Source organism: Marmota marmota, unplaced genomic scaffold (assembly GCF_001458135.2).
Source record: "Marmota marmota marmota unplaced genomic scaffold, marMar, whole genome shotgun sequence".
Classification (NCBI taxonomy): Eukaryota; Metazoa; Chordata; class Mammalia; order Rodentia; family Sciuridae; genus Marmota; species Marmota marmota.
The window spans coordinates 496,342-517,866 of NW_026000109.1; the positions used below are offsets into that span (position 1 = coordinate 496,342).

Here is a 21,525-nt window from a genome sequence, read left to right on the forward strand (position 1 = left end):
TAGTTTTTTTTTTTTTTTTTTTATTGGTTGCTCAAAACATTACAATGATCTTGACATATCATATATCATACATTTGATTCAAATGGGGTATGAATTCTTATTCTGGTTAAGTATTTTAAACTGTAAAGAATTCAGGTTGTTTAAAATTCTCAAAATAATTCTTCACAACATTCTGATTAATATCCAAACACACTAATATATGATATGGCCTGTGTTTCCTTCCCAACCTCATCATATTCTATTCCTCTTTCAGAACTAAGTATAAGCCACATGTACTTTCTTTCATTTTTCTCAAACATTTGAGCCATTTCCTACTATTGGTCCTTAGCTGTTCTCTCTGCCAAGGATATATTTTCCTTTGACTTTCATATGGCTGGCTCGTTCTTATAAATCTGATTTCAGCCTAATTTTACTTTCCTCAGAAATTTTGCTCTGTTTTTTGTAGAGTTGGGAACTAAACCCAGGGCCTTGCACATGATAGGCAAGTGCTTTACCGCTGTGTTATATTTCCAGCCCCTCAGAGGTATTCTTTGGCTCCTTTAGTGCCACAGTATATACAATATAAACTTTTCTCTATCTTATACTTCACTGTATCTCCAAGACCTACAAAAGTGCAAAGAACTGAATAGAAATTCTGAATAAATATATACTAGCCAAAAGAATAAAAAGTGAAAGTGTACAAACACAAACTACAGTTATCCAAAATGAATTTGGTTGTCTTTTGCAGGTGGTGGGGGTGGGGTGGGCAGCAGGGCGGGTAATGGGAACTGAACCCAGGGATGCTTTACCACTGAGCTACAACCCAGCCTTTTAGTTTTTGAGACCGGGTCTCACTAAGTTGCTTAGGACCTCTCCAAGTTGCTGAAGCTGGCCTCACAGGCATGCACCACCATATATGGCACATGTCTTCAATTAATTAACCAATCTGAAGATAGACCAAAGCAGTCTCTGGCCAAATTATTTCCCCACTCAGGAAAAAAAAGTCTTTCTTATCACTTTGGTCTTTGAAGCACATCAAATATTATTTTTGAATTGTACATTACCAGGGGAACCTTCATACAAAAAAAGCTTTTTCATTTTAAAACCTAGAGAAATTCTGGGAAGAACTTATCCCAGACCTACAAGTGATGCTGTCCTCATTTTTTTTCACCTGTTCCTAAGAAAACAGATTCAGAGGTCAGAGCCCAAACTTCACACTGAAAGCCCTTAAATTACTTTGCTAATATGGTCTGCATTACTTTTTGAAAAAGTTTCTGTTCACCATTTTCTCTTTGTTGCTCTATTTCTCATTTGGCCCTCTTTCTCCTTTCCTATTTCTCAATTTCTATAATGCAGAGCTTGTTCTGAAAACCATCAAAAGAATCTTTGGTATTAGTGAGTCATCTATGTTGTAACTTTCCTGTTTATTTTTCATTGCAGATAGTGCTTAGAAAGGCTTTTTCTGTTATTTCAGGTTTGGCAGATCTGGAAGTAACTTACTCTGAAAGACAGGAAATCACCATATTTTCTAAAGCTTAAGAAAGTCAAACAAAAATTTGAGCTTATATTCCTGACAGTAAGACACTGGAACAGAGAAACAGGAGACGTTTGCCACCAGGATATTCTCCCTTTTTTACTAAGTCAACATGATTTTCTCCTACCCATTAAGTACAGCTGCTGAATACCACATCTTTCCCAATAATTTATTTTATTTCAGTAAATCTAATCTTGCTTTAGCACTACTCATTTTATATTAAACCCAAAGAGCTCTGCTGTTGTCATGTAAAAACATAAGAGATACTTGCTGTTGCTTTATCTCGTTCTTCGCTGCTTTTCTTCTTTTTTGCTCGTACCTAAAAAGTCAAAATTTTTGTGAAGACAAACTATGTAATTTGTACTCAATGCATTTTTCTTTCACTCCCTAATGTATCTTCGAAAGTTACGTATAAAAACATTTCAAGGGGCAGGAGTTGTAGCTCAGTTGGTAGAGCATTTGCCTTGCATGGGTGAGGCACTGGGTTTGATCCTCAGCTCCACATAAAAACAAACAAATAAAATAAAAGTATTGTGTCTCAACAACTAAAAAAAATTTAAAAAAATGTCAACAATCAAATCATATTTTAAATAACCCATTATATCTCAATGAGGGTTCAATAAAAATATATATAAAAGAAAATTAAGATTTTTTTAAATCTCTGGGGAGGCTTCTCTTATATTCCCTTTTAGCACCTAAAACAATGTGGTACTGTGGGAAAAAAATCTGGAGCTCTCAAAAAACATACCAGGATCTGAATCCCACCTCAGTTTCATCATCCATTAAAAAAGGAGGTAGTATCCATTTCCAAGGGGCAATATGTGGAATATAGCATGGTATTTATCTCACTCTATGGTATCAACAAAAGGTATGAAATGATTAAAATTCTTTGAAACAACATTTACTACCCCGTTTACATTTTATTTCCATCTTTTAAAAAGTGGTACACTGGATTTAAATTAAATTGAAAGGTGCTATGAGTTTATGTATATTAAATGTTAAGTCTAAATGTAAGATATGTAATATTAAGCTTTACTTGTTATCATATAGGCAGACAGAGGTGATTAATGTAAAATCAGAGTTTTAAAATTGCCTAAATGCTGAATAAGTACATAACACAAGCATATTAAAATGTAGTTAACAACATAAGGAGGCATAAGGACTAAAGGTAGAGGCCATTAGCATTAGAGGCTATTAGCTTGCAAAACTGTGGTAGCTCTCTCTAAAGAATAATTAGGAAATTACTTTTTTGTTAGTATTCTGTCCTTACGATGATGAGCTGGTAATAGGTGTACTGTATATACATTTAACAGACAGAGGCAAGGGATGCTCTAATGCAATGTCCAGAAGAGCTCTGTATATGCTATGTGATATTGAATAGTGTACTAATAATTCATGTAATGAATCTGTTTATGATACAGAAAATAAACTGACTGTAAATATAAACACAGAGTATTTTGTTCTGGATTTTAAGCTATAAAGCATGCCCCAGAAATGCAAATATCAGTGAAGAATATTTTACTTCATTCATTGTTGTCATACTTAATCATTTATATATTAAAATATAATTAAAAAAACATAATTACTTTCATTTCTTTATATTTCTTAGGGGATAGTAGTGTAAAAAATAGTGTAGATAATTTATATAAGCTACAAATTTTATTTCAGGGAGCATTACAAAATATTGCTACAACACAGGGACAATAGGTCTGATAGGACTGAGGGCCACTATTAAAAACCAAAGACAATGAAATCAGTAAAGAGATAAGGCACAAACAAAAAGAGAAGAGAGGTGATGAGAAACAGGATGGATAGAGAAAGACCTGGACAGGGTGTATGCAGGAAGCCAACACAGTAAGGAATAAATCAGGAAAACCAGTTCCTATGTGAGTGTGCTTTAAACAAAGGGCAAGACCCTCATGTTATACTGTTGAAAGATCAATAAGTTGATCTCTATGGAAAGTTGCAGCTTGAAAAATCAATGACTAGTGAAACCCTAGGTGAGATTTTACAGTTCTACCAAGAATTATGTAGACCTTAGCCACCTTTACCTTAAGGCCTTACCATAAGGCCTTTAATAATTTATTGTCTCACTTAGTTGTCACAATTTAAATAATATGATAAGTTCCTAATTTGCAGATGAGGAAACCAAGGTCAAGAGAGAAACATTTTAAAGATGGTAACTTACTGACCTGAAATTAACTAAAAATGGACTCTAATACTAATAGAGTAAAAAAATCTTAGCAACTGTTAGAGCTGAAAGGGACTGCAGATGACCTAATTCTCCTTTCTTGCTTCACAGATGAGAAAACTGAAGTCATGCCAACAATTTTTCCATACCTTCCTACTCCCCAAATAGTAACTCAGAACAAGAAGTTAGTATGTGCGATATTCTATGGTAACCATGTAAGCAAATGCTGGGTTTCTGGTGTACATTATACAGCCTCTTTAATGTAGTCAGAATGTATACACTAAGAAGATAATATGAGAAAAAAAATAAAAATAAAATATCTCAGATTTGAAAGATGTGTGGAAATATGGTTAATTATCAAAATACTAGTCATATGCAGTTATACTCTGAAAAAAGGTATTCTGAAACTGAATAACTTCCATTTCTCTTACTTACCTCCTCAATATAATCTGATTCTGACAAGGACTCAGATGATAAAGGTTTGTCTTCAGGATACATCTTTCTTTTTTTACTGAATCCTTTAATGTCCTATGAAAAATAAATAACAAGTATCTTAACTCAAAAAAAAAAAAAAAAGATACCACGCCACACAAATTTTATGGTTTCTAAGTTCTAATTAGAAATCCTTCCATTTATCAGAAAATCATTCATTTTTCAATTTAGAAATGTCTAAAAATGATGACATTTACCATGATTTAAATCTTTAATTCCAACAAAGCAATCCTTTTATTAAATAACTTAGAAAGAACTACATATCCATATAGATGCAATATCTTCCCTAATTCCTTAAAATTACACATGACAGAATTTTAAAGCAAATTATCAATTATATAATTGAAAGATTAGTATCCAAAATATATCTCTTACAACCTAGGAAAGAAAAGAGACTAGGGTTATAACTGGATGGTAGAATGCTTGCTTAGCATATATGAGGTCCTAGGTTCAAAATCCAGCACTGAAAAAAAAAAAAAAGATTAGGAATAGGCAATACAGAAAAAATGACATTTAAATGTCTAATAAGCAAATGAAGACACTTTCATTTCTTTATACCATCTGTATACCTTACATTGGCAAAAATGAAGTCTCACAGTATCAACAAGTATGTGAGACAAGGGTACTTTCATATACTACTAGCAGGATTGCAAATTAATAACAAGCACTGTTACTGAGCAAAATGTAGACACATTAAATGTATGCATATCCTGTAACCCAGAAATTATAGTTCCCAGGTATATCTGACTTAACAATAAATTGTGAAAAAGGAGAACTGGATAGGAAATATAAACAGTAGAACTGTTTATAATATTGAAAAATGAAAACAATCTAAACGTTCACCCACAGGAGGAGAAATAAATTGTAGTGAATAATATAAACAAAAAAAATTAACTTAAAGTATCAACAAGGATAAATATCAATAGTAATGCTCAGTTAAAAAAGCAAGCTTCAGAAGGAAACAATGACATCATTTTGAAAAACTCCACAATGTTATTTATGGTTTCTTTCCTTTGATCAGTTAATATGCTCAATAAGGATTAACTACAGATAAGTCATGCCGGGTGTGTGCCCAAAGTCCCAACTAATCAGTGAGCTGAGGGCAGGAAAATCACTTGAGTTCAGGAGTTTAGGGCCAGGCTAGGCAATATTGTGAGATCAGTCTCTTTGGACAAAAAAGAAAACAAAATTATAGGTAAGTCACATATGAAGAGAAAATATGTTCTGATAAAATAAAAGATTTTCAAAATTTACCTATGGTATATTCAATCTGAAAGGTTTTTATTTTTAGATTTAAATGGCCTTAAAATGTCTTGAAGAAGCAAAGGAAATGTTTAATCTCTATTTTAAATATGACGTGACCCATTAATCTATCCAAATTCAAACTCTTCAGGATACTCTTCTGCTGGTCCTTAATAATGAATTCAAATTAAAACATTTCTTTATATCAACATGAAATACCATAAAAGCAAAAGAAATAAATCTTCTGGAGGCTGGAGATGTGGCTCAAGTGGTAGCACGCTCACCTAGCATGCGTGAGGCAGTGGGTTCAATTCTCAGTACCACATAAAAATAAAATAAAGATATTAAAAAAATCTTCTGATTTATTAACTAAATTTCCTGTTATTTTTTAAATTTATTTTTTAGTTGTAGTTGAACACAATATCTTTATTTTATTCTCATATTTTTATGTGGGCTGAGGATCGAACCCAGGGTCTTGCAGGTGAAAGGGAAGCACTCTACCGCTGAGCCACAACCCCAGCCCAAAATTTCCTGTTATTAACTAACGCTATTGTTAATATTACTGTTAATTTCCTTTTTTTTTTTTTTTTTTGTAGCAGGGATCAAACCCAGGGGTTTCTAACCATGGTCTCACTAAGTTGCTCAGGGCCTCACTAAGTTACTGAGGCAGGTTTTGAACTTGTGATCCTCCTGCCTTAGCCTCCTAAGCCACTGGGATTACATATGTGCGCCACAATGCTCAGCTACTGTTGATTTCCTGAGGTTAAGGTTGTGCACAACAGAGTGTCTTAAGGCAATATGAAAATATAGTTACCTTTTCTTTTTCAGTTGCATCCTTTGATTTCTTTTTCTTTTTCAAACTATCCTAAACAAATAAAAAAATATATATCTGTAAATATATATCAATTTTAAATGCCAATGATAGAATAAGGACATTATAGAATAAGGACAAAAAAAATGATTTGCTCTATGAGTAAAAAAAAAATTTACTCCAATATCAGCATATTATCCTGAAAACAAAAGAAAAATCTCCATTACATAGACAGTTGCTTGGAAGCAGAATAGGATGTTTAATTTATCTGGTTATATATCAAATCTAAGAACCCTTAAAATTATCTGAAATAATCTTTGTCTATGATGGTCACATATGTTGTAGTTCTAATTCACCCTGTGCTCATATATCCATCAACCTGATCTGCCACCCACTTTCTTCATCAGGAGTGGAGGCAAGAATTTCTTTTTTTTATACTGGGGATTGAACTCAAGGGCACTCAACCACTGAATCACATCCGCAGCCCTCTGTGTATTTTATTTAGAGACAGGGTCTCACTGAGTTGCTTACGGCCTCATTAAGTTGCTGAGGCTGGCTTTGAACCTGCAATCCTCCTATTTCAGCCTCCTGAGCTGCTGGGATTACAGGGGTGTGCCATCACACCCAGCCAAGAATTTCTGCTTTTAATCCCTTAGATTTTTCTATTAGCGTCTCTAATCCTCAGTTTTCTTATTCATAAAGTTGATTAACAAATAACTACTCTCTAGGATTGTTGAGATTAAAGAAGGTAAAAGTCAAACACTATGTGCTTAACACATACTGCACATTTAATTTAATGTTAACTATCACTAATAAGACTGCTGCTTTAATAGACAAATAAGAAACCAACACTGAGTACTTTTTAGACATCAGGCTTTTTGCCAGAAGAAATCTCACTGGGACAAAAAGAAACTTTTTATAAAATTCAAACTGTTGCTTCAGTTTCCTGAGACTGTAGTATGCTGTTTGTCAAATTGTGGTTCATGGGCATCACAGTCATATAAGGCATCTGTTAAAATATAGATTTACTAATCAAACTCTGGGGGGGGGGAAAAAAAAAACCTTCTGGAAATAAAGCCCAGGAATCAAGTTTTTCTTTTAGTGCTAAGAACTGAACTCATGCGTACTAAGGAAAAGCTTTACACCTAACCTATGCCCCTAGTCCCCAGAATCAATATTTTTATAGAAAATCTCATGCCTTTTTAAAAAAGATCTCTAAAGTTGAAGAGCCAGTTGTGCCTCACAATTCTGGTTAATACAGAACAAATTTAGGTACAGTACAGAAGAAAGGATGTTGGAACAGATATTAGAAGACACTGATTCAAATTCCAATTCTAACACTAGTGAATTTAATCAGAACCTTACCCCTCCTCTGAATTACAATTTATTTATGAATATAGGGAAATAATGTTATAGAGATGTAGAGACATGGAAACATAAAAGTTTGGAGAATTACTAAATGCTACATGTGTTAGTAAGTAAATCAGTTAAATGTCATAGGATCAAATGGTATTTCATTTCTTAAGAGCAATTTAAGACAGGAAGAACTAAAAGAAAAACTTAATGTTTCTGTTACAAAAATGTTAATAATTTAAATAATAATAATTTACCTTACTGTCTGATTCAGTTTCTGAAGTAGAGCTTTCAGAAGATTTATGAGAACGGTTCTTCTTTTTCTTTCTCCGTTTTGCTTGTTTCTTATCCTATAGAAAACATTTGCTTTGTTTCAGAAATATAATTTATGCATTTAACTAATATCAAAATTTTCTTAATGAACAACACTTAATAAGACTGGCTTGTAAATATTTTTCTTTAATATTCACAACGTAACATCACTTTCCTGTTTTACAAAGTCAAAGTCAAATGATTTGAATCACATGTAATCCCTAGCACTTAGTCAAATAGGATTTTGGATTTTTCAAATCTTTTTCTACTGATATTTTTATATGAACAAATTAAAAAAAAATTTTTAAAAATACTAATATTTAAATGTTTTATTTCACTTATTGTGCTCTACCTTACAATTAATCAAAACCTGGAAATAAACATTTCTAACAGATATTTCAATAGGTTTCTCCTCTTGAAATTAAAAAGTTAGAGATATTATTTGATGAACTATTACAAGCAATCCTTACCTCATCTTCAGAATCTGAAGAACTGCTGGAAGAATCAGAGCTTGATGAAGAAGAAGATGAATACTTGACCAAGCACAAAACAATTAAAGCTTGTGAGATGCGGGAATTTTTTTCCTTTGCTAAGTCTCTGAAAGTACTTAGTGAAATCAATCTAGTGTCTGAGAAACAGATGCCATATTCATAAGATTTAAACATTAAAATATAAAAGCCATCACCCCCCACAAAAAGTGACAATAAGTTGTCAATTGTGCTCTTTAAATCATAACAAAGGAGTTAACTAGGTTATAAGGAGATTGGCATCTTTCCGAACACTCTAATCATAGCAACCACACTGCTTGACCCATATAGAGTCTAAGTTACTTTTAGTATACAGGTTTAAATATATTATTCTTACTTTTTTTCCAGACTCTTTATTTATAACATTTAGAAAAATAGAAAACTTTTGCTCACCCTACCAGATTTCTTTTCTTTTTTCTTTCTCTAAATGGAAACAGAGATCTAAATAAGTTTTCAAATGCATCTATTAATAGCAATATACAGCATTAATGTGAAAACTGAATTAAGATTAAGAATAGCAATAAGCTAAAAATGTACTACCTGTCTTTTTTTTGATGAGCTCTCGTTTCCACTTAATAATTTCTCCCTGTGTTTTTCTAGTTCTTTCTTCCAATTCTGCAAGAAGGTTATAAACACGATAAGAGTCTATCAATCCAGTACTAATATACTTAGTAGAGAGAGACAACCGTTATTTCCTTTCCTTCATCTTCTAATACTTCTCTCCACCTCAGCTTCTAATTATACAAGGTAGGTCTGGTGGCCATATGTCTGTAGTCCCATGTTGAGAGCCATGTGTGGGCTGTGTGTGGACTGTGTTATGCATCGTAGCCTAGTGAATAGGAAAATCTGGTGTATGGGAATTTCCAGTGGACATTTCCTTTGTGTAAGATTGCCCAGAGACACTGTGAATTTCTATTCTGCTCTGCCATGTCCCACACAGCATCAGAGATGGGGTGACCTGCCAAGATGCCAATCAACCTGCTGACTGCAAGACAACAAAAGCAAGACTCTACCCTTGAAACCTTACCCCTGCCTTTGATGTATCCCCTTAAATTAAACCACGGGAGCCATTTTCTAATTGTTCAGCTCCAGCTTCTGAGTGGGCTAGACCTATCAGGAATTCCCCTTTTGAAACTCTCTCTCCAACTCTGTCTTTTGTTCTTCACTAATTATTCTAGACTTTAATTTCTCAGGTGGCTTATGCTCTCCTTGGCAGGAAGAAGAACTCCCAAACTAGGAGCTGGATACCTCTCCACGGTCCCACCTACTTGGGAGACTAAGGCAGAAGGATCATCTGAGACCAAGAGTTTAAGGGCAGCTGGGCAACAAAAAGGTTCAGGGGCCAACCCTTGACCCTATTACCAAGGGTGTCTTTTAGCTCATTTTGAAGAGAATATTAAGGTGTGGGAGTTTCCACAGAATACTGAGAGGAAGAAAAGATATTTTTACTGAGACTAAGGCTTGGTTTAAACAAGGATGGCTACGGTAAAAGCTGAATTAATCTGTACTATGGTTGAAATACTACATACATGTTTGTAATCAAAGCAAGCAAACATCACTATAAGATTCCTAAGATGGGGAGCACAGAGGGAGGAAAGAACTAAAGCTCAGATAACTTAGATGATTTACGTTACTACAAGATGGTTATTCTTATTTAAAGAGAATACACATTTAAATATGAAACTGTAAAAAATAACACTAAACTATAGTCCCCTTAACCTAAAGAGGTATCCCCAAACCCTTGATTAAAAAAGAAGCAAATATGATTTCATTTTTGTTATAAGGAAAAAAAAATTGGTCTATTTCTTTAAAACGTACTATTTACAAACCTCATTCATCTTCTCCTCAAATTCAGCTAAAGCCTTGGAGCCTTTCTTTTTCTTTTCTAGTTGCTCTTTCACTTCTTCCCTTAAAAAAATAAAGTACAAATAAAATTTCAAGCACTTCAAATTAGATGGAGGCTTATAAAAAAGACAATAAAAATTCAAATAAAATTTTAATATTCTAATATACCTACATCCCAGTACTGTTAAATTTCAAACTTCTTTGTTCACATCCAGGTAAAGAATCATAATAAAATCTATCAGATACTACTAATCTCTCCACCTCTAAACATGGATTTTAAGACTCAACACACCAAATCTCTGAGCACTTACATAAACAGGAACTGTTTATATTTTCATTTAATCCTCACGACAATCCAATAAAAAAAAAGATAGTATGTATTTCCACTTACAGAAAAAGATAAACTAAAACTTGAAGAAAGTAAAAAACTTACCTAAGGTCAGAAAACTGATAGATTCAGTGTCAGGGGGAGGTAAGGTCTATATGACTAAACTACTATATTCTATTAATAGATCTCCAAACTTATAATGTGCCTGACATATTTGCAGAGAAGAGTCAATATAGCATGACCAATTGCTTATTCTAACAAAGGCAAGCTTCCAGGGTTGGCCAGAAGTGAACACATGAGAACTTGGATTTTGGAGGTTCCTACCATTCCCTGATTACAAGTAGCTTACTCTGCCTAAACGTTTGTATAACCAACATAGTTTAGGCAGAGTATCTGCTTTCCTTCTGGGAATCTGGAATTTTGGAATGTGACAGGCAGAGTCAGGTTGGAATTTTGGAACATGAAAGGCAAAGTCTGATCAGTCCACAGAAAAAACCCAGGGTACTAACGAGCCTCCTTAGTTAACATCTCACATGTATTGTCACACTCCTTTCAAAAAGATTTAAGTACATCTTATATGATTCCATTAGGCAAGGACCCTTGGAAGTCTGTGCCTGATTTCTCCTGGATTTTGTCCTACATGCCTCTTCACTTTGTTGATTGTACCTGGTATCCTTTCAGTGTAATAAATCTTACCTTGAGTATACTACCGGTTGCAAGTCTTCCTACCAATGACTCACTTGAAGGTTGTCTTAAAGACCTCTGACCACAGAGAATACACTACCTTGAGCATTTCCCCCTTGAAGTTCCTTTCATTTTAAAAGTAAAATGCACTGTTTATACTCGTGCACGCAGTAGGAGATAAATAAGACTTTCATTTAACTCAAAAGTATTCCCTACTACATAAAACATACCTTTCAGCCATAGCTGCCTAGCTTTCAGGGCACTCTGAAATTCTGAAGGATTCTGAAGCTAATGGCTCCGACTTGTCATGTGTTATTTCAGGAGCATGGTATTAATAATAAGGAAAGATATAACTAAAAATAGTAAGGTCTGTGGTATAATGCTTTACTCGGTAGGGGCTGGGGTTGTAGTTCAGAGGAAAGAGCACTCTCCTGACATGCGTGAAGCACTGGGTTCGATCCTCAGCACTACATAAAAATAAAAATAAAATATTGTGTTCATCTACAATTAAAAAATACATGTTTAACATAAAAAAAAATCAGAGCTACTCAGTGAGTTGTTGTTTTTTTAATTACTGAAAAGTCAGAAGATGAAACTAGAAATAAAGCTGAACATTATCCTTCCTAAAACTTGGCATGATTATTCAAATCCACTATTTTTAAGTTAGGATACCACAAAGTTAAATAGTCTTTTAAGGGATAGAGAAAAGACTGATTGAAAATGTGATATGGTAGTGCTTTAGTTATACTGGGTGGTGGATTCAATAAAATGCTGTTTTGCAGTTTTGCATGTGTTTCATACATTCAAAAGAAGGGACATGTCAAATATTACTTAAAAAAACCCACTTACCTGGCAATCAATAAAAGTTATAAGAATAAAATTTTAAAATTTATCAAAACCTTATAAAAAGGTAAACTGTTGCACAATTACCAGGTAGGCCTTGGTCGGTTCAGATAATCCTGGATTGTTGGCCCTGAAGACTGGATTGGACCCCTTGATCTGGCCATTGCTATTGGATTCATGTAAGCCTTGAGGAAAGAACACAAATTAGTTCCCTTAAAATAACCATTAAAAATATAAAAGCTCACTTACATCACTAGTTCCATTAAAATAACCATTAAAAACGTAAAAGCTCACTTACATCAAGTAACCTTTATTATAAATGCATACTATATCCAACTAAGCAATCTAACAAACTTCTTTTTTTTTTTAATATTTATTTTTTAGTTTTCGGCAGACACAACATCTTTGTTTGTATGTGGTGCTGAGGTTCGAACCCGGGCCGCAGGCATGCAGGTGAGCGCACTAACGCTTGAGCCACATCCCCAGCCCAATCTAATAAACTTCTAACTATCAAAATTAAATTTAATCTTCCATTAAGTCTTGAAAGTTTATGAAGTAGGTAACATTTCGCAGAAAACATGTTGTTTTACCAGGGAGTTGATGAAATAATGATACCTCTTACCTACTGATGGCTTTATAATATTTCCTTCTAAGGCCCAATAACCCAGTGAAAGTAATAAACACTAACCCAGTGAAAGTAATAAACACTAAGCTCATTAACAAACTAAGAAACTCAATTCCAAATTAGGTGTAGTAACACATGCCTATAGTCCTAATGACTCAGTAGACTGAGGCAGGAGGATTCCAAATTTGAGGCCAGCCTCAGCAACTTATCAAGACCCAGTCTCCAAAAAAAGAGAGATCTAAGTCTAAATTTACTGTTCCTTCTACTATTCCAGGAAATACTGTACTATACCGATGGAAATTTTATTTGCCAACTGCAAACATAACAATTTAAGTTGCACCCAGACAACAACAACAAAAAAATTGGACTTCATAAAAATTTTAAATATGTGCATTGAGTGTGGCTGTGCATGCCTGTTATCCCAGCAACTCTGGAGGCTGAGGCAGGAGGGTTGCAAATTCCAGGTCAGCCCAAGCAATTTAGTGAGAACCCTTTTCAAAATAAAAGAGGGCTGGGATGTAGCTCAGTGGTAGAGTGCACATGGGTTCAATCCCCGGAACTGCAAAAAAGTGCTCATGCATCAAAGAACATTTCAAAAGAGTAAAAAGATAACTCAAAAGAGAAAATATTTGCAAATATAATAGAGATGAATATCCAAAGTGAATAGAGCTATGACAACTTAATAAAAACTCAAATAACCCAATTCAAAAATGGGCATAGGACTTGATTATCTTCTTCAGACATACAGAAAATTGCCAGTAAACACATGATAAAATGTTTAACATCGTTAGTCTTCAGAGAAATACTAATAAAATCACTAAAACATGGCATCTCACAAGCATTAGGATTTCTGTTTTAAAAAAAGTCATAAGGGTGAAGAAAGTGTGGAGAAACTGGCACTGTTGTGTATAATGAACAGGAAATAAATGGTCCAGCTGCTGTGGAAAACAATTTGGTGGCTTTTCAGAAAGTTAAACCTAGAACTACTGTCTGATTCACCAATTCCACTTCAAAGTATAAAATTACTCCCAAAGAATTGAAAGCAGGGACTCAAAGGTGAAATCAGCAAAAGGCTACCTAGAGATTAGTGGACAAACAAAATGTGTCTTTTATACATACACACACACACACACACACACACGCACGCACGCACACACACACACACACACAAATTTAGCTTTATAAAGGAATGAGATGCTAATAAATACAACTTGGATGAGCCTTGAAAACATTATGCTAAGTGAAATCAGATAACTGCAAAAAGAAACAAACATGATTTCCTTTATATGAGGAATCTGGAGAAGAGGAGTTTGGGAGTTTTGTTTTGTATGTTTTCTTGTAGTACTGGGGATTGAAGCCAGGGGTGCTCTACCACCGAGCTACACCACTGGCACTTTAATGCCACTTAACTATACACTTAAATAATGGGTTATTAGAACAAATTAAAAAATAAAATTTTTTTAAAAATGGTTAAAATATTTTGGCTTAAAAAAAAAAAACAACCTACAGGGGGCTGGGATTGTGGCTCAGTAGTAGAGCGCTTATCTAGCACATGTGAGGCACGAGGTTTGATCCTCGGCACCATATAAAAATAAATAAACGAAATAAAGATATTGTGTCCATCTACAACTTATATATTTAAAAAAACACAAAAATTCTCAACTGTATTCTTTCTATATTATACTTACTGTGACAGAAAAACACTTTATAGAGATTTTGTTTTTTCTAAACACAGAGACAAAGTAGAGAAAAAAGTTTCTCTGTGAATGAGGATGTCTATCAGAGAGATGTTGTTTTATAAAAATTCACTTTGCTACACACATAAAGTCTGATTTTTAATTCAGTCTCAAACTCTTCTTTATCATTATATTCAATTTCTCCAAAATTATTTAGTCAATATTTATAAAATTCTTCTAGTTTTTAAATAAAAAGAATTCTTGTTCAAAGTGACTACTATTAAGTTTGATTTTAAGGTCCTACTACTAATACCTAACATTCTAAAAGGAATAACAAAGGTAACAATGATTCTGTTGCATTTCATTTATCAAAATATATAAATGACAAACATTTTCACCTTTATAACAAATATAAATATACCTCCAGATTTTTCTGGTAGAGTGAACAACTACTTACATTCAATTGATAGGCTCTGAGCCTAATTACTTGGGATGAAAAACAAACCTTTGACATAATTTTCCTACAAGTAATGTCAGGCATTCCCAATGTCAAAGATGTTTAGAGAATCAGGGAAGGATGTGAATACCTAATGGTAGAGACATGTAGTTTTAAAAAAATATATAACCCTCAAATATTTCATTAAAACTGAAACAGAGGAATTATCAGCCTAAATAACAACACTGAATCCTAATAAGAATACAACATGAAGGCTGGGGTTGTGGCTCAGTGGTAGAGCGCTCCCATAGGATGTGTGAGGCCCTGGGTTCAATCTTCAGCACCACATATAAATAAATAAAATGAAAGTATTGTGTCCACCTACAACTAAAAAAAAATACATTTTTAAAAAAGTGCAATGTGCAAGTTCATCATTTATAAAATAGGAATATTATTCACATCTATCACCTTCTTTCTTTGGTGATGTCATAATTTTAGTTGTAACTAATGGCAAAATATTTAAGTTTAAAACTATAAAACTTGTTTATTTCCAGAGTACAAATACATAGGATGTTCACTAAATTACTACAACAGCAAAAACTAAAAACACCCAACCCACCATCCAACTGGGACTCATTAAATATATTAAAGTATACTCCCAGGGGCTGGGGTTGTGGCTCAGTGGTAGAGTGCTCACCTAGCACGGGCGAAGCCCTGGGTTCGATCCTCAGGACCACATAAAAATAAATAAATAAATCAATTAAAGATATTGTATCCAACTATAACTAAAAAATAAATATTATATGACAAGATGTCTCCAAGATTTCTCTAGAGTAAAAGCAAGCTGCCAAAAATAGATAACACTTTAATAAATAACTACAAATACTTAAAAAAAAATCCAAATGCACCACAATGTGAAGCGAGACCTCCCTTTTCACCACTTATGTAACTCATTACCTTATAAATGAGAAAAATATATATACAAACATTCTTTCTTTGGGGGGGTTGGTAGGTGGGAGGTACCAGAGATTGAACTCAGGAGCACCCAACCACTGAGCCACATCCCCAGCCCTATTTTGTATTTTATTTAGAGACAAGACCTCATTGAGTTGCTTAGAGCCTCACAGTTGCTGAGGGTGGCTCTGAACTTCTTTGATCCTCCTGCCTCAGCTTCCTGAGTCACTGGGATTATAGGCATGAGCCACCGCACCTGGCCAAATATTCTTTTTTTTTTTTAGTTATAATCCTAATACCTTTATTTTATTTATTTTTACCTTTATTTTTATTTATTTTTCTGAGGATCGAACCCAGGGCCTTGCACGTGCTAGGCAAGTGCTGAGCCACAACCCCAGCCCCTTTGAGTACAAACGTAATCAAAATGAGAAAAATTCAACCAAAATACTGTCACTCCAAATTCAGATAGATGAACTATAATGTATAAAAATTCACAAATGGTAGAGTGGCAATTTTTCATTTTCATTAAAAAAATCATAATATCCACCACATATTACAATCTTCAAAAATTTTAACATATCTTAAAATCATATTGACATTTTTCTGTGTCTTAATGTCAATTGCCAAGCAGCTTTCCTAAAGTCCATACCAACCTATTTTTTAATTTTATTTTTATTAAATTAATTTACTTATATGACAGCAGAATGCATTACAATTCTTATTACACAAATAGAGCACAATTTTTCATATCTCTGGTTGTATACAAAACAATTCGTGTCTTTATATATGTACTTTGGATAATAACGTCCAACACATTCCACCATCATTTCTAACCCCATAACCCTATTTTTTTAGTTCAGAGGAAAATAATAGTAACGTAATATACTCATATGCTACTAATTATAGGCAATTTAAAGTATAATCATATGAGCTACTATTGAAGTAGTTAGGCTTACGTTTAAGCTTTTGACCAAAAATATTATCCTTAGTCTACTTAAATACAAGCTAAATACCTTAATTATTTAGTTCAATTAAAATAGTGATATTTAAAAAGTAAATCTTATGTGCTAGGTTCCATGCAAAACACTTAATACTTTACTTTATTGTTTTTTTAAAAAAATACTTTTAATTGTAGATGGACACTATTTATTTATTTATTTATGGATGGTGCTGAGGATCGAACCCAGTGCCTCCTCACACATGCTAGGCAAGCACTCTACCACTGAGCAACAGCCCTTGCCCAATACTTTGTTCTTTAAATCACCAAGGATCAATTCTTTTACTATGCATCCCAAAAAGTATAAAAATAATAAAAATATAAAAATTGTGCAGTTTCTTGTACTTGACTACTGCACCACACACATGCCCAGCCCTATTTTTTGTATTTTATTTAGAGACAAGGTCTCACTGAATTGTTTAGTACCTCGCTTTTGTTGAGGCTGGCTCTGAACTCGTGATCCTCCTACCTCAGCCTCCTGAGCCACTGGGATTATAGGCCTGTGGCACATGTGAAACCAGAAGGGCAAATTGGGCTCAAAGGGATATTTATTTGGACAGGTATTTGAAAAGAGTAATGTGGTATAACTACTAAAGACACAGTGTACAGAATTTAATTTGTTAGTTTCACTACCTATTTTTATCTATAAGATACATCTATTTTAGAGGGCACAAACAGAAAAAAAAAAAAAAGAAGAAATCTTCCAGAAAACAAAAGGCATAAAGGGTGGCCATCATGAACTTAAGAGCCCTTTAGAGATCCCAAGAATTAAAATGTCTATTTTAACAGACTGTTGAAGAATGTACACAGAGAGAATCCTAATGTAAACTCTTGACTCTGAGTGATCATGATGGGTTAACATAAGTTCATCAATTTTAACAAATGTACTCTGGTGCCAGATGTTGATAATGGGGGAGTCTATACATGTGTGGGAGTATAAGGGAACTCTCTGTACTTTCTGTTCAATTGTGCTGTTAACCTAAAATTGCTCTAAAAAATAAAGTCTATTTTTAAAAAATTGTTCAACCTGAAATTTAATGGAGTTTTGTGGGAAAATAGCCCTATAATCTATAAAATTATGATATTATCATCAAAGAAAGAATGAACCTGAATTGTTTTCAAGATAATCAAATGTATAACACCAAGAGTGAGTGGACCCTAATTCAAACTACTGACTTTGGTTGACAATGATATGTTAGAGTAGGTCATCAATTAGAACAAATAGAGGGGATGTTGATAATGGGGTGGTTATGTATGTGTGTAAGCAGAAATTTTGCTGTGAATCTAAAAATGTTTTTTAAAAAAGTCTTAAAAACAAAAATGGGTCACATGACCCAAGTTTAACCAGTCCCAGTTGAACCAGTCCTATCCCTTTCTCTGTGCAGTAAGTTGACTGAATTAGACTATATGTCTTCTGCCTCTTAATTTCATGTTTTTATTCTCATAATCTTTGAAGTACAAATAAAATGTTACCAGAACATTCTGTGCCATGATAGCACACAAAAAAGTGCGCAGTTGTTATCAAAATGCTCTAGTAAAATGAATCTAATTTGGTTAAGTTTTTCAATGCTTTAAAACCAAAATTTTCCTCCCAGTAAAATGAAACACTTTAGGTCTCTATAAAAAAACTGCAGCCAAAGTCAGATGATTTCTAAGTTCAAGGCCCAAGAACATTAAAAGAGTCCAAACATTTCAACATCTCAAACCTAAGTTTGATGCCTGGCACAACACCGTTTCAACTACGGTCATCAAGACACTACAGCAAAGTCTTGCAGTCAGGAAAAAAGAATATTCTTCAACTTTATAATCAAGGTTCACTACCTCAGTGGTTCCTAGATATTTTCAATTACAGACTACATAAAACAAACGCTTTTAAGTAAGTTGGGAAATGTCATTTCATAACAGTGAGGCTCTTTTAGCACATACACAAACACTCCCGCAAATAATTGTTAAAAAAAAAAAAAACAAACCCAAACCTAGAACGTAGTACATTAGCTTTATATTTTCCTCATTTTGCTAATCAATGATTAAAATTCTGTAATACACAAGCCCAAGAATCACCAGGCTACAAACCATTCTTATACGCTATTCTCTCAGGTTTACTGCTCATCCAACCTGATTCAGAACCTGGGCTTTTGAAACCAATCCGCAGCCCTTCTGCACCTCCAGCGATTTGAATGCTTTCCTTGTCCAAAGTATCTTCTCTTTGGAATGCCCTGAGAATCTCAAACATCTATCAGGTATCATTTATTACTACTCCTGCTATGGATTACTTAATCCTTTTCTCACTGAGTGGTAATCTTCATGCCACACACTCTCTTGGGCATCATGCTTTTTGTGGTCCTAACTATTCTGCGAGACTGTGGGTAACAATGATCCCCTTTTATAACAGGTTCAGGGGGGAAAAGTAACCTAAGTCACCTAATTCCCGAAGTACCAAAACTGGCATTGAACTCTGCTCAGAACTCCACAGCCAACTATTTCCACGCCACACATCCCTTTTGCTGGCGCCAGACAGTATGCGATCGAATGCTGCGACCCCCAGTTCTCAAATGCTAGCCCATCCGTAGCTAAAGCCTGGCGCGCTGCTGGCCCCTGGGTGCAGAAGCCATCTCCTAGGCCTAGGCGCCGAGCTGGGCTGCGCGATCCAGAGGAACGGGAGAGTCCCGGAGCCTCCACGAGCCTCAGAGTTCGGAATTACAGGCAGAAAAGGGCAGATTTCCCTTGAGTCTTTGCGGCTGTAAAAAGTGGGCACTGCTGGCGCGGGAGCGGGAGGAAAGGGAGCTAGAGAGCAGTGCCAGAGGGAGCGGCGGGGTGGGGGACAAAAGGGAGGGCCGGGGAGAAAGTTGGGGACCCGAAGGCGCCAACTGTGTGCCTGGCGCACGCGCGTCTGGGATGGCGGAGGGTGCTAGGTCTCGCGGCCCCAGGTCGGAGCGTAGCCGCTAGCCCTCCCGCCGAGCCGGAAAGGGCGAGAAGACGGGCTTTCCTGCCGCCCGGCCCCCAGTCACCCCACTGTTTACCCCGCCGAGTACTCACCACTCGATTGTCCCGCTTCCCCATGGTGCCGGTCGGAGCGCACAGTGAAGACGCCAAGAGAGACCAGGCCAGCGGAGCAGCCGAAGCGGGCCCGCCGCGGGTCCTATGGACGGCTTCCCTCCCCATCCAAAGAGCGGCGCCGCGCGAACCGACAGCTGCTTTCGGCCACAGCGCCCCCTTCCGCCGCGGAGGATATGCAGGCGCCAGCGATCTCCTGCGCTTCCCAAGGATCTGCTGGGGGATTCCGGTAGCTTTCACCCACCAGGTGTGGGGCGGACCCTGCGCGTCTGTATGGCTGTCTCCCCGAGGCAGCTCGTTTCCGTCTGGACTTGGATTGTTTTGTTTTCTTCCAATCTTTATGTGTTGAAATATTCATTCTAGGGGATATAAAATTAGCCCAACGCTTATTGTGTGGTTGACATGGTGCAGGTGCTGGGGATAAAGTGAGGGCCCACTGGTTGCTCAGAGTCCATCAGCTGCTGGAGGAGAAAGACAACACTGTCACAGATGTTGCTAACGAAATCGCCCTATAAATTCAATTTCATTCATCCATCATCCATGCATTCCTTTCACACTAATTTTCCATCATCTACTTTTCACTAGCTAGGTGTCCTAAGCTGGAGCTGGGACCAAACACAAAGACAATTAAGACACAATCTCTGCTTTCAAGCAGCGTGGTTATAAACAGGTAAGGGAGATAAACACATATAGGACCAACTTACTGCGCGGTCCTCTGAGCGATCCAGAGGAACAGGAGATGTGCCATAATATTGTTAGCACAGCACTGTAGCTTCAAGGGAGACGATCTAGGCTCCAGAGAAGGGTACTACATATTAAGTATTGGATATTACTACATATTAAGTCTTGGATAAAATGGCTCCTTAGGTTTCATGTCAGCAAAGAGTATTAGGAAGTAACTGAAAATCAATTAGGATCCTTTCTGGACTCTTGGAAAATGGCATAAGGGGACTTATTTTCATTACATTCACTAAAAGGCTTTCAAATCATCTTTTCCACTCTGGCTCTCTCCCTCTCTCTCTTATATTGCATTGTAGAACAGATGTTTCCAACTCCTACTTTCTTTCTCAAAACTTTCCCCAAACTCTCTCAAATGCAGTCTTTGGCAGTTCTCCCTATTCCACTGGAGTAGCCCACTTTGCTTCCTAGTGCAGATCAGGCCTATGGTCTTCATTTGTCTAACTCCATTAGCAGATGTAAGCTGAGGACTCTGACCAAAGACACACTTTTCTTTCTGCACAAGAAGGAGAGGAGAATCTTCGAATATTAAATTCTTCTTTACTCATGGCTCATTTATATTGTTTTTCTGTTCTAGCATTTGGCAGATATTATTTCCAGCATTTCAACCTGAGAGCATGATAATACATGTAGGAGAAAACTTTTTCCCTTCTAAGCTCCTTCTTACTTTTCACTTTCTTGCCCTTTGATTAGTTTTGTGGATACAGAGATTTTTAAAACATATAATGATGCTATTAGTTAACACAAAATTTTGTGTTTCCTTTACATAGATCCCCTCTGGCAAGGTACTTAGCCCCTCCTGGATAGAGCATGGATTCCAGGGGAGGAAAGAGAAAGAGGAAAATGACTGAAGAGCCATGGAGATAATTAAGGCTTCAGCAGTTGATAAAGTCTAGATCAGACC

At 35.6% G+C, this 21,525-nt stretch overlaps 1 protein-coding gene across 2 annotated transcripts in view; it reads right to left on the minus strand.

Annotated features, from left to right (window-relative positions):
- The window catches only part of Fam133b (family with sequence similarity 133 member B), a 24,588-nt gene extending 4,569 nt beyond the window's left edge, over window positions 1–20,019 (minus strand). The window contains exons 1-10 of one of the 2 annotated variants that reach the window (XM_048784616.1): window positions 19,866–20,019; window positions 12,229–12,326; window positions 10,271–10,349; window positions 8,982–9,056; window positions 8,835–8,864; window positions 8,385–8,447; window positions 7,860–7,952; window positions 6,253–6,303; window positions 4,140–4,232; window positions 1,785–1,832 (exon numbers count right to left, since the gene is read on the minus strand). In XM_048784616.1, coding sequence (XP_048640573.1) covers window positions 1,785–1,832; window positions 4,140–4,232; window positions 6,253–6,303; window positions 7,860–7,952; window positions 8,385–8,447; window positions 8,835–8,864; window positions 8,982–9,056; window positions 10,271–10,349; window positions 12,229–12,326; window positions 19,866–19,991 — 756 coding nt within the window. In that variant the 5' untranslated portion in view covers window positions 19,992–20,019. The remainder of the gene's footprint in view (window positions 1–1,784; window positions 1,833–4,139; window positions 4,233–6,252; window positions 6,304–7,859; window positions 7,953–8,384; window positions 8,448–8,834; window positions 8,865–8,981; window positions 9,057–10,270; window positions 10,350–12,228; window positions 12,327–19,865) is intronic. The other variant, XM_048784617.1, reaches the window with a different exon arrangement.
- Between the last annotated feature and the right edge of the window lie 1,506 nt (window positions 20,020–21,525).